The sequence below is a fragment of the Platalea leucorodia genome (genome assembly GCF_965183815.1).
Source record: "Platalea leucorodia genome assembly, chromosome: 10".
Lineage (NCBI taxonomy): Eukaryota > Metazoa > Chordata > Aves > Pelecaniformes > Threskiornithidae > Platalea > Platalea leucorodia.
Genome location: NC_138832.1, coordinates 12,920,609 through 12,933,017, shown reverse-complemented (window position 1 = coordinate 12,933,017; position 12,409 = coordinate 12,920,609). Strand labels below are relative to the sequence as shown.

The following is a 12,409-nucleotide window of genomic DNA, read 5'->3' as shown; positions in this document are numbered from 1 at the left end:
AACGTGCAACTCACAAGTTTCAACTCCCATTGAAGTCAGTAAGTTATTCTAGTAAGCGGGCCCTTCCCTTTCACCAGGGGACAAAGCATAAGATGAGGCAGATGGGGAGCAGGCAGAGGAAGGTAAATATAAAGTAAAGCCTATGACACATTACTTGCACCCCTTCAGCATTTTGCAGAATGCAAGCATAAAGTGCAAAGAGGAATCGAGTATGAGGCGAGTTCTGCTAAATACATGAACGTTCGCTTCCCTCCATCACTAACGATACACTGGGATGTGCCTCAGTCACACTTTCATCAAAAAGCAGTGACAGGACTCTGCCTCTTAAAGGCTTCCCAGCAGACTTCTTGGCCACCTTCCTCCCCGCACCCTTGTGCCCCCAACAAGCTGCACCCCACCAAATCACCACACCAGTACCACTCTTCTACTGGCACATCTAATAATTTTTAATTGCGCAGAAATTCTGCTTACAGGTACCAGCACAAAAGCAGTTTATTGCCAAAAGTACAGAAACCAGGGTCCGCGTCCGCCACTGGAAGCACACCTAATTTAAACACAAACTCCAGCGAGCAATGTGAGGAATCCGAGTCTCTCAGACTGCTGCAGCTCCTTCCGAGGACAGCTCTTCATTAAACCATCTCTGTAAGGACCTGAATAAAAGCTTAGGAAGTCCCGCCTGAACATATTCAAGTCACATTTAAGTCCTGGAGAGCTCAGCCCTGGACTCACATACTGCTTAAATCCCTCAAGAGCACCGCTTGTGTATCTCGCCAGCCTGCATGCAGTTAGAAAGAACAGAGACGAAGAGCACGTACTTTCAGCACAAACTTCGTGCAGTCTCTCGGACTGGAGCGGGCAAATTCCAGTCAGACACTGCAGAGACTGGCTTTGGAACAAACAACAAGTTTTATTGCAAGAAAAGAAACAAACCCAGTTCATCTTTTGAGACCTAGGTCCCCAACAACCTCTGTTTTCTGTGGAGAGTTTAGGTTAATCCGTTAAACTTTGAGTCTGTCAATCAAACGTGATCCGAAAACTGCGCTCTTGCTCCTTGCGGCGGCTCTCGCAAACCTTTGTCACCTCTTCTACCTTTCTCTGCAACACAGCTGTGGGAGAAACAAGTCATTAATCTTATAATCACCCCGAAACACAACCCTGCGCAGGTTAGCCTGCGGAAGGAGAAAGACAAACATTTCGATATTGACAGCCACTCAGATTTGACAGCGCACAAAGAAGGAGGAAAACCCAACACAAAGCACTGCTAACCCTCCAAGGCAACGAAGATGGTCTAAAAAGCATTCCGAGGCATTCAGGGACCGGCAGGCAGAATCGGAAGAGTCCTGGGACATGTTGTTGACGCTGCTTGCCATGCCAGTTTGTTGCAGTTTCAGGGCACTGCATCAGGGAGCAGAGCAAACCCTCCCTCAACAGGAGCTGCAAGCTGGTCTGCAGCTTGAGAAAAAGCAATTGCTCTATAAACCAGCTTCCCCTACCCACCTCCTGCTAAACTCACGTTGAATTATGCAAATTACCGGCGAACCACACAATCTGTTACAAGTACATACATATTTTCTTGCAGGATATCACACAGCCATAACAAGCTTTTAACTGTAAATACAGAAAAGACAGTGCCTTCGCACAGCGGAGCTGCAGAGCACTTGCAGCCACAACACCCATCATCTGGTATTTGCAGATCACCGAATTGGAAACACGTCAGCCACTGACCGACCACCAACTTTACGTGCAGCAGGCACCGCAATAAACAAAAAGTCTTGGCACAAGCTAAAGCGATTTCTAATTTCATTCCATGAACGCTTATCAGAAGCTATTCAACAGGGCTACGGCGTTATGCCAGCCTGAGGCCTGGAGACAGACGTTCCAGGTTAGGTTCTATTTCGTACCGCGTGCCAAGCCCAGAATCTTCCGGTAACATATTAAGCAACGCATTTCAGTTTGTCACTTTTCAAAAATTCACCGTGCAAAAAGGATTATGGCATAAAATGGCAGCCTGCTTCACTGTCTCACAGATCTCGCTCGCTCAACTCGGGAATCAGCTATGGAACAACCACAAAAGAGAAGACTGCCTGCTTCTCTCAGGAAGAGGCAGGAGGTCGGAACAAGGCTCTGGCCAAACACTCCCTTCCCTTGTGGAAGCAGCACCACCCTGCGTCCATGTTCAGCAAGTCTGTTTAATTGTGGCAGTGTAGGCAACAGTACTTGAATGAAGTGCCACAGTTGCACAGAATTCTTTAACGAGGCAGACGAGTTAATAGCCACTGTGAGAATGAATTGTTATTAACCGATCAGACAATTTCTTCGGTACTGAAGGACAGAGCAAAAAAACGGGTCGCCTTTCTAGGAAAATTTAAAGGAAACAGGTTGCTACTTTCACACACATTCTCTAAGTCAGAATTCTGATGCCACAGGCGCTGCACCAGATTTCCCCATAAAGGCGTGCCTGGAACGCAGAAGTTAGCACATAGGTTCTGGAAGGAAAAGCCAAATTAAATCCTGACCTAAGCCAATAGTACTATTTCAAGATGGATAGTAGCATGCCTGCTTTCACCCAAGACGGACACCCGGTGTGAGCACTGTCACAGCACTGCAGCCAGACAGTGCAATTTGGTGCTGGTGAGAGGAGCGCTGCTTTATTCCGCCGTGCCCCCGTGCGGCTGCTAACATCAGTTAAAGCCAAAACCGTGCAGAATTCTTGAATCCCTCACAAGGAGGCACTCCCTGTGAGAAGAGTTCCTTTGTTCTGTTTCTTTTTAGCATGGCACCACGGTATGCTAGTGAAGGGTGAATCCAAGACAAGAAACAACAGTAACTACGCCATCAGGTTTTCACGAGTGAGTGCATCTTCCGCTCTGCGCTACATCTCCAGTTATTGCGACCGTGAAATTTCCACACTGTTACTCCAGAGTCACAACGCCTGCAGATAAATGCATGCTGCTCAGTCTTCCCTGGATTTGTCTTTCCTGTTGGGGTCTGGCAGGATGATAACATTAAACATGCACACACACACACTAACTTTTCTATTCCAAAGAAATACTCTCACCTGAGTTCTGCTCAATCCACTGCAAGGAATCCATGTGTGCATTCAAAATTTTACAGATCTGCTGAAGCTGAGCAGAAAGAGAAGGTGCAAGTCATTTGTTACAGTACATAACAACTAAGAGCAGTAAAGGACAGCCTGCCTGTCCCTGCCTTTGCAACACGATGCAATCAAACTTCTCATAGTTACAGCTCCACTAACTTAACAGCCGCTTGCCCGGGGAAGTCTGTGCAGCAACTGTGTTGCTTTGCTTCTCTTCACCACCAAGAAAACAGACTGGTTTATTCCAGTCCAGACCTACAAACCACCAGGACATGAATCACCTTAGGCTTGAGGTGGCAAAAGTAAAAAGGAATGGGAAAAAACTCAGTCCGCAATGCTGAAGGGAAATTTTTACTGAAAAAAAGCTGCTCAGAAAAGCCACGCGGAATACCAACGTCAATTTCATACATATCAGAAAGAGCTGGCAATTCAGGTCTTGTTTCCATGAGGATACAGGAGTAGTATAAGGAAAAAGAATCAGCAGCTACGGAGGGCATTCTGAACAAAATTTAGATTTGCCACAAGAAAGATGCAAGCAGTGGAGCAGGTGGCTGGATCAACATTAAGAAACGCCTCTGAAACAAGTTGTAATCCAGGCAAAAATTAGAAAACGAGCAAATAACCAGACTTCATACCAGAATGAGACACTTTGACAACTATTAACAGAACTGCAGAGCCAGTACGTGACTCCGGCTGGCTTGTGCTGTGTTATAATGCAAGTTTTACCAGAAGAGAACCAACCCCAGGACAAAACAAAATACCCTTCCAAGGTTGAAACTAAAAGCAGCGGAGTATCCACGAGTGGACAAACAAAGAGTTACAATATCTGTTTAAATATCCCTTGCCTCTTTACCAACTAACAAAAAAAATAAAGCTTGGATTTACCGGGTCACTTGTGTCTGCTGGGCCTCCTGATGTATTCAAGTGCTCAATGATGTCCTTCAGGTCTTGTGCCATATGCTTCAACTGAGCATCTATGTTTTCAGCCAGTTTATAGCTGCAAAACACATGGGAACCAAGGTCAGAATATTTAAAGAGAACTCCCAGAAGACCTGCTCCCAGTAACACCAACTCTGGGCAGTCAGAATTAGCTTCCACGCCTTTCAACCAAGGCTGGCAGATACGTGGCAAATCAAAGCAGATTTTTGTCTTACGTCCTCTCCCGCTCTTCATCTGCGTGCTGCAAGTAGATAGTCCCGCTCTGTTCCTTCACAGACTCCTCCAGAGGGGTCAACAAGTCTTCAAGCTCTTTCTGCTGTGACAGAATGAAGTCCAGCTCCTGATCCAGCCTGGAAAGAGAAAACGTTAACTACTCCACTGAGAGGTTATATACATTCTAGATCTGCCATACCAGAACGCAAGAAGATGCAAACGAGAAACAAAATCATCTCAGGTGTTCGTTGTTTCGTACCTCTTCTGATCAAGCTTCACTTTCTCTACTTCTCTGTGTAATGAAGTAATCTGGAAACAGAAGACACTTAATCATACTACGAAAACTCAAAAGTCAACTCATAAAAGAAGAGTGCTGGAACTGAGAAAGCCAGCACCATACAAACGTCTACCAGAAACAAGAAACGGTTACACAAAGATTTACAGACCCAAAATTGCATAATGGACATTTGGCTTTGAAAGCTCCACCCTAAAGACAACTTGTTACCATAGCACAAACCCACAGAACAGATTCCCAAGCTTCAACCCCTAAAGACCAGAACAGACATACAGTGAGGCTTTCACAAGCACCCAGGTATAATTCACATCTGGTTTCTTACAAGCAGAACGTCCCACGAGATAACTTGCTGCATCTGTAACACGGAAGGCCTTTAAGGACCTAAGCAAGCAAAATCAGGTTACGCTGGATGTCACCTTACCTTCTCTCCATTCTCTATCAGCATCCGATCCCAGGCATTTACTTGCGTAGCTTGATGGAGAAAGTGTTTCTCTTGGTCTTCCAGTTCCAGACTCCACTTGTTTATCAAACTCTCCAGCTGGGCATAAGTCATCACTGGAGGCGCACTGAGAAGAAGTGCGAGACAGCACAGAGCACAAGATCAAAAACCAAAATACAAACACGACAACACTCATTTCCCCTCCCTCCACCAGGCACCAGCAGCAGCAATACTCCCTCTTGCCCCAATCGGGAAAGAGCCAGTTAGAACAAAATGCTCACCTGGTGGTCGTCGTGGTTATGGCAGCTGTAGAAGTCCCAGCTCCAATGGCACCAGTCGTAGTTAATGGCTTAAGATTCAAAGCAAAGCCAGAAGCAGAAGTAGTGCCTGAAAGAACGGGCTCAAGTCAAGCAACAGAAGAGGACACATCTGACAGCCAACAAATCAAGAACAGGTCCAATATACGCTCTGGAGCACAGTGCTCTGTAAGCTCAAATAGGTCCCTCTGAAGGGACAAAAAGCAAATCCCACGTCTGTCAAGAAGGGAACAAAGCACATCTTGACACAAAAGCAGCGGACTGTACAGGCCCGACTAGTAGTTCTAGTAAACTGAGGAACTGGCAGCCTGCACTTAACCGGGGCATTATTCAAAGAAACACAGCATTAGCCCACGCACCCCTCTCAATCTCCTCCTGGTTCAATATCAGACCTCATAACTACCAGCACACCCAGTTCCTCTCCTGCATTTTGGCAGGAGATGAGATCTCTCGGTTTTCACAAAGCTAGGAGCATCTGTCAGGTGGCACTGTCAGCCAGTCACACAGTACTTCTAGGCACTGAGCTCCAATTCCTCCCAGGCACTCCAGAAACAAGCTTCAGAAAGACCTCGAGAGCTGAGCAGCATCCACGTTACTACACTGAAAACTGACTGGTAACTGCTCCAGAAAAGGATGTTCAGTCCTGAAGCCCAACACTGTGCAGCAGCAAATTCCGCTGCAGGTTTTCACAGGAGGGTTGCTACTTCAATACAGCACTTATCTTTTTTCTTTTTTTTTTTGTAGAAAAGTTACTGAAATCATACCCTTTGAAACGTATAATATGGAAGAAGCAGATGAATGGGGCAGAACTGAAACACAAAACTTCTCTCCATAACACTCCCAACGAGCCTTTGGCCTCTCCCTTCCCCCATCGGGACATCTCTCCCCCACCTCCTCGAGCAATTCTGCACCTCCACAGGCAGGCTGGAGAAGGAGCAGCTGATCTCTTTACTTTACTTGCTCCAGACTAGAACACCACAGCCTACGGGCCTTCCTTCACCCAAAGCCCCTTTGCTGTGGACACGCTCTCAAAAGTCGTAAGTCACCGTGCATTTGGCGAGATGGACAAGGAGGATCGGAGAAAGAAATACTGTGCTATTTTCCGTTACTGGAGGGCATTAGAAATTAGAACTGCTCTGCCCCTACACCGGCGTGGCCCTTTACGCTACTACGGAGCGCTGGAGTCAGGCTTGCATCCCTTCAGCTGCTTTCAGCATCTAGTTCTTACTGGTGGCAGTGCTCGTTGTGGCAGCTGTTGTTCCAGGAACCTTCAATCCAAACCCAAGCGTCCCAAGACTGGCTGTCCCAGTGGAAGGGGCACCGACTGTAAACAGAAGACAACATTAAGAGTTTGCGCAACCCATTAAAGACAGAGGCCCTTTGAAAAGCCCTACCCTGCCTGCTCACCAGACTCCTCCTGGTCTTTATTTGTATTGACCAGGATCACTGTTCAGCTGAAGGATCATCCAGACACGACATGACAAAAGGCAGGCTGAAGCTATACGTTAGCCAGCATGCTCTGCGATTCTTCCAGGAAACTTTACCAACCCAGGTGCCAAGCTACCGTCACTTCTCCTTACCTGTTTTGGATTAGCTAACATTTCACGGCTATTGAATGCTGAAAGAAGCAAAGGGGACTGGACCCCGGCAGGCAAGAAATGCAATCTCTGCATGAGGCTACTTGCCAAAGCAATACAATTGCACGTGCTACAGGAAACACGCTGGCCACAGCTCAGTTGCCTGGAAACAACCCACCTCTTCTCATCTAACAACAAGCTTTCAGACATCCTGAGAAACAGAGGATGCCCATCAGCTTAAAAGCATTCTTAAACACCAAGATTAAGGTCGGCTCTGGAACCAGAGTAGCAATGAAAGCGTTGTAGAGCTACTAAAAATACAAATTGTTAGGCTGGGATATACGGTATCTACAAATCACAGCTCATTAGTTCAAAGTCATCAGCGTGCCTTTCACAGAAAACTTGCCAAGGTCCTTGGGAACAGCTGCCTAAATTTTCAGAGCTAGGTATAAGACAGCACTATGTATGGAATAGTTGTAAACATTTACAGTAGCTAGTCTCCATAATCAAAGGGAGCTGAAGCACTGACAGCTCATTGCAGGCTGAGAAAGAAACCTGTCAGGACCGGCTTCAAGCCTGGGCTCCTGCCTTAAAGCTATCAGAAAACAAACACTATTTCATGCCGTAAAAGTAATTTTGCAAGAGGAAACTTGCCACTTATTACCAGAGGAACTTGCAAACCTACAGCCGTGTGACCACTTGTTTCTAGCACACTGCATCTCCGCTGTCACAGGCCGCTCTTCTTAAAGAAGTGTGAACGCCTAATGCAAGAGTCAAAGGCAGACGTAACCAGACTCAAGGCACTGGGGGGTCTGGAAGACAGCGGCTAAAACATCACGTGAAAGCTCACTTGTGGCCATGCTACCCAGGCAGAGAAACAAAAAATACACATACAGCTAAAACTGCTGCTTGCCCACTCAGAACCTCAGGTGTGCTTTGCTCTGCTTTGCTTTGAACAAAGCCCTCCATGCCTCACCGCTGAAGACAGTTTGCCAGAAATCACAAAGAGGGAGGGTGGCAAACAGCAAGAAGAGCTGGCCTTTTGCATTCTCGCATATCATCCCGGCACCTGCAGCTCCACTACTGACAGCTAGCACCAACCACGCTGCTCGCTTATTCCCCCAACGGGTAAGAACTGTACATTGTGACTTACGTGAGAGGCCCGTGGTGGTAGACGACGTCGGTGCTGACGAACTCGCCACAGACGCAAACAACGTAGGCCCCGTTGAACCAAGAATGGAGGTTGTGGTGGTAGAGGCTGTTGTAGCAGCTGTGGATGTCACTACAAACAGAAGAAGCGCAGGTCTCAAACAACCATGCTGAGAATGAGATACACATTTGCCTGTCTACACCAGTTCTTGATGGATGGAAGAATTTTAAACTCTTTTTCCTCTTAGTCTACCTCAACTCTCTCGCTTTTCCAATGTACCCTTGAAACCGGCGGCTCCCTTCCACTACGCTCCAGCAAGCGGTACAGAACAGAATTCGGCACATGGGACACAATAAAAAAAAAAAAAAAAAAAAAAAACAAAAACACACACACAAACAGGATACTAAGTGCAATGGCTGTACGAACCGTCACAGATTACTGATGCCATTGCATATTCATAGAATCATAGAATGCTTTGGGATGGAAGGGACCTTTAAAGGTCATCCAGTCCAACACCCCCGCAATGGGCAGGGACATCTTCAACTACATCAGGTTGCTCAGAGCTCTGTCCAGCCTGGCCTTGAATGTTTCCAAGGATGGGGCATCTACCACCTCCCTGGTCAAATCGTTCCAGTGCTTCACCGCCCTCATTGTGAAAAATTTTTCCCTTGTGTTTAGTCTAAATCTACCCTCCTTTAGTTTAAAACCATCACCCCGTGTCCTGTCACAGCAGGCCTGGCTAAAAAGACTATCCCCATCTTTCTTGTAGGCCCCCTTTAAACACTGAAAGGCTGCAATAAGGTCTCCCCGCAGCCTTCTCTTCTCCAGGCTGAACAACCCCAGCTCTTTCAGCCTTTCCTCCTAGGAGAGGTGTTCCAGCCCTCTGATCATTTTTGTGGCCGTAAATTCACAGCAACAAACACTTCTAGCCCATTTCCAGGCTCCAGTTCCGAAAACCATTCCCAGAAGGACAGCAGATTCACAGTCTTGAGTAAGTCTTTCCTAAAATCACTTCCGACCTCCAAGTTTGGTTCCAAAGGACAGAGCGGGTCCCTGGCTCGTACTAGTGGTCAGCGTTGCCGTGGGTGCGCTCGTGGCTGCTGTTGAAGGCAACGACCCGAAGCTTAGACCTGGAACAAGTAGCACAAGGAAAAGGAGAACCTTTTACTACAGACGCACTGCAGTTTCCGCTGATCACAGCAACGGTCAAGGTAGAAGCAATAAGAGCATAAGAAAAAACATTAAGAGTCAATGGAACAAATACTCCGCGTTATCCAGGAAACGAACTAGGGCCAACAAGCTCACTATGTAAAAAGACTTTCAAGAATCGTTCTAACACAGATGAACGCCACCCTCGCCCCAGAACTGATGACCTTCCCTCCGAGGCCTGCGCTGTCACCAACAAGTAAATCAAAAGCTGCAAACTCAACTTTTGCCGCACTCCGCAGGAGTGGGCAGGTTCCTGCCGCTGGGAAGGTAAGCGGTGCCTTATCACAAAAACCAGCCAGACCAACGCGCTGTCCTGAGAAACTTCCCCAGATGCAGGCTTTGCTTGGCCAGACTGGCCTAGACAAGAGACAAACTCACTAGCTCATTTAAACACATCTTCAAACTCTGCCAATTACTGTCAGGGGAAGAAACAAATGGATTCTGGCGCACCTGCGGGGATCCTAGCGGATGGGGTTTTCTGGCTGTATTACCTGCTGGCCTCAGGAAAACAAATGATCAGTAACACGTGAGGTTGCAGGCCTCTACTTCCCACAGAAACAGTGTGCCGAAGGATAAAGAGCAGTCGTTACTCGTCACCGAAGACCCTGCATAAGCTTACCAGAAACCCCACCGATTCCAGCCAGCGAGCTTCATGTCACACCAGCAGAAGCAGGAGGCCGCAGAACCTCCCCACACCAGCCCCAGCTGCCCTCCCTGCTGACCATAGCTGCCGTTCCAAGCCCAGGCCCTCACCTGCAGGCTGACCCCCAAGGCTGAAGGGGGCTGTCGACTGCGTCGCAGCTCCTAAGGTGGCAGCAGTGGTGGCAGCAGCTGCAGGTGCTGCTCCAAACGTCAACCCCGTCGGCGCTGCTTGCGGAGCTGCGGTGCCGATGTTAAAGCTGGCTGTTCCTGCCTGAGTTGTGGTACCACTGGAAAAAGTAAACCCTCCAGTTGTCCCAGACTGAGCAGCCGCGGCGGTCGTGGTGGTGGTGGTGCCAGTAGATCCAAACACAAAGCCAGAAGGGGCTGCTGCTTGACTTGAGGGCACGCTGGTTGGTACAGAGCTACTGAATCCAAAGCCCCCCGAGATTCCAGTAGCCTGAGTTGCAGTGCTGCCTCCAAAGTTTAATTTTGGTGCATTTGCCCTAGGGAAGCAAAGACAAGACGCCAATCTGTTTGAGACGTACATCCAGTCAAGTACTGAGTCGGCTTTCTTACAGATCATTTGCTGACAGCAGAAACCGCCTGTCAAAAAGATGTGCACTCAACCAGGTTTATGTTTCAGTTCTGACAAAGACGCAGCTCCCGTCACCTGCCCTCCTGTTAAGTCTCTTCATACCGACTCCCCCTTAACGGCCTCCGCCCATCCAGGCACCCGAAGGCATTTATGGCAGTGTAAGTGACGCCGCTTACTCTCTCAGCTCCCAGCACCCTTTTCACCTCCTCTACATAAGACTATTTTTTTCAGCTAACTTTCACCGCTAGTCCCCGTTTCAGCTCCCTTCCCACTGCTCCCATCTGGCAAGCTTCGACAACGGCAGCTCTGAAGAGCCGCCTCAAAGCTCACAGCCTTCCCTAGGGACACAGCGGTCCCACCTGCCTCCAGAAACGCTCACAGCGCTCCAGAGCCAGATCAGAAAGGACAAGACCTTTCACGCTCAGACGCCAAGTTGTATCGCTTCTTCACACAAGCGTCTCTACCCCAACTGCAGGCCGAGGCGTGGGACGGCTTATTCTTAACGCCCACCTGGAAAAGCCAGCGCTGACCGACAACAGCCCTCACCGAGCGCTTTTCCGAACGCGCCGTAGCGCGGCGGGAACTCTGAGGCGCCAGAGCAACAGCTCTGCTCCCTCAAGAGCCACCTGCAAAGCGCCCCCGAAGCAGCGAGGGGGACATCGCCCTCTCGTCCTCCCCAGCGGCCAGGGCCGCCCGGCCAAGCCCCGGCCCCGGCCCCGGGCCTCTCACCCCAGCGGGAACACGTTTGCTGCCGGGGCCGCGGTGGCCGTGGCCGGCGTCCCGAAGCTGAAGCTGGCAGGCTGCGCGGCAGTGCCCGGCGTGCTGAAGGAGAAGAGCCCGGCGGGCTGGCTGCTGGCAGGCGTCTGGGCCGCGCCCCCGAAGCTGAAGCCCCCCGAGGCGGCAGGCGCGGAGAAGGAGAAGCCGGTCGCGGCCGTCGTGGCGGCCGTCTTCGGCGCGCCGAACGTGAAGCCGCCTCCCGCCGCGCCCGACCCGAGGCCGAACTGGTTCATGGCGGCCGCGGCCCGCGGGAAGAGGGGCCGCCGCCCCGGCGAGAGCCGGGACCGGGAGGCGACGGCGACGGGCCCGCGCCCACGGCCCTCAGCCCCCGACCGCCCGAGCCGCACGGCGCCGCGCGCGCGCAGGGATGACGCACGGCGCAACCGCCCCGCCCCGCGCCCGCCCCGCGCCCCCGCCTCCCAACCACCGGCCGGCGCTTCCCGCCCTCGGCAGCGATTGGCTCGCCCCGCCGCCGCTCACGGGCGGCCCGCCCGGATTGGCTCGCGGGGCCGCAGGAGGCGCGGAGCGGCAGCGGCGCCCGTTGCTGCGGGGACCGGGACGCGGCCGGAGGCGGCGGGCGGCAGCGGGGCCTTTGGGCGGCCCAGAGCGGCTGCGCCCTGCCGCTGGACACCCGGCCGCCGCGGGCCGGGGCTGGTGCGTCTGTGGGAGGGCGGGCTGCCCCGCTGCCCGCAGCGCGGGGTCGGGAGCCGCCGTGCGGCCGGCAAGCGGGGCCGTGGTGAGGGCGGGTGTCCCTGACGCGGTGCCTCCGTTGGCCTGGGCCTGGAGCAAGGCGGGTGGGCAGAGAACCGGCCTGAGGACCTCTGCCCTGAGCCAAGTCAACGAGCAACTCACAAGTTTCAACTCCCATTGAAGTCAGTAAGTTATTCTAGTAAGCGGGCCCTTCCCTTTCACCAGGGGACAAAGCATAAGATGAGGCAGATGGGGAGCAGGCAGAGGAAGGTAAATATAAAGTAAAGCCTATGACACATTACTTGCACCCCTTCAGCATTTTGCAGAACGCAAGCATAAAGTGCAAAGAGGAATCGAGTATGAGGCGAGTTCTGCTAAATACATGAACGTTCGCTTCCCTCCATCACTAACGATACACTGGGATGTGCCTCAGTCACACTTTCATCAAAAAGCAGTGACAGGACTCTGC

The 12,409-nt window shown here is 50.7% G+C and overlaps 1 protein-coding gene across 3 annotated transcripts; it reads right to left on the bottom strand.

The window, feature by feature from the left end:
* Positions 1-435: 435 nt before the first annotated feature.
* Positions 436-11,569, bottom strand: LOC309595953 (nuclear pore glycoprotein p62-like). Of its 3 annotated transcripts, none has more exons than XM_082323578.1 (12): positions 11,203-11,569; positions 9,990-10,381; positions 9,047-9,157; positions 8,031-8,159; positions 6,529-6,624; positions 5,265-5,370; positions 4,966-5,110; positions 4,509-4,558; positions 4,252-4,386; positions 3,983-4,094; positions 3,059-3,125; positions 436-2,988 (listed from the first exon to the last, which is right to left on the bottom strand). In XM_082323578.1, exons 1-12 carry the CDS (start codon positions 11,481-11,483, stop codon positions 2,954-2,956), a joined length of 1,659 nt encoding a protein of 552 aa, XP_082179704.1. In that variant the 5' UTR covers positions 11,484-11,569; the 3' UTR covers positions 436-2,953. The 3 variants fall into 3 exon arrangements, with proteins under 3 accessions (XP_082179704.1, XP_082179703.1, XP_082179705.1); XM_082323577.1 differs by having other exon boundaries at positions 436-1,106; XM_082323579.1 differs by lacking the exon at positions 3,059-3,125 and having other exon boundaries at positions 436-1,106.
* Positions 11,570-12,409: the final 840 nt, after the last annotated feature.

Coding starts and splice junctions, on each gene's coding strand:
- LOC309595953 (XM_082323577.1), bottom strand. CDS start 11,483: ATGAACCAGTTCGGCCTCGGGTCGGGCGCGGCGGGAGGCGGCTTCACG. Junction 6,625..8,030: donor TACCACCACGGGCCTCTCAC/GTAAGTCACAAT, acceptor TTCTGTTTACAG/TCGGTGCCCCTTCCACTGGG. Junction 4,095..4,251: donor GATGAAGAGCGGGAGAGGAC/GTAAGACAAAAA, acceptor TGTGTTTTGCAG/CTATAAACTGGCTGAAAACA.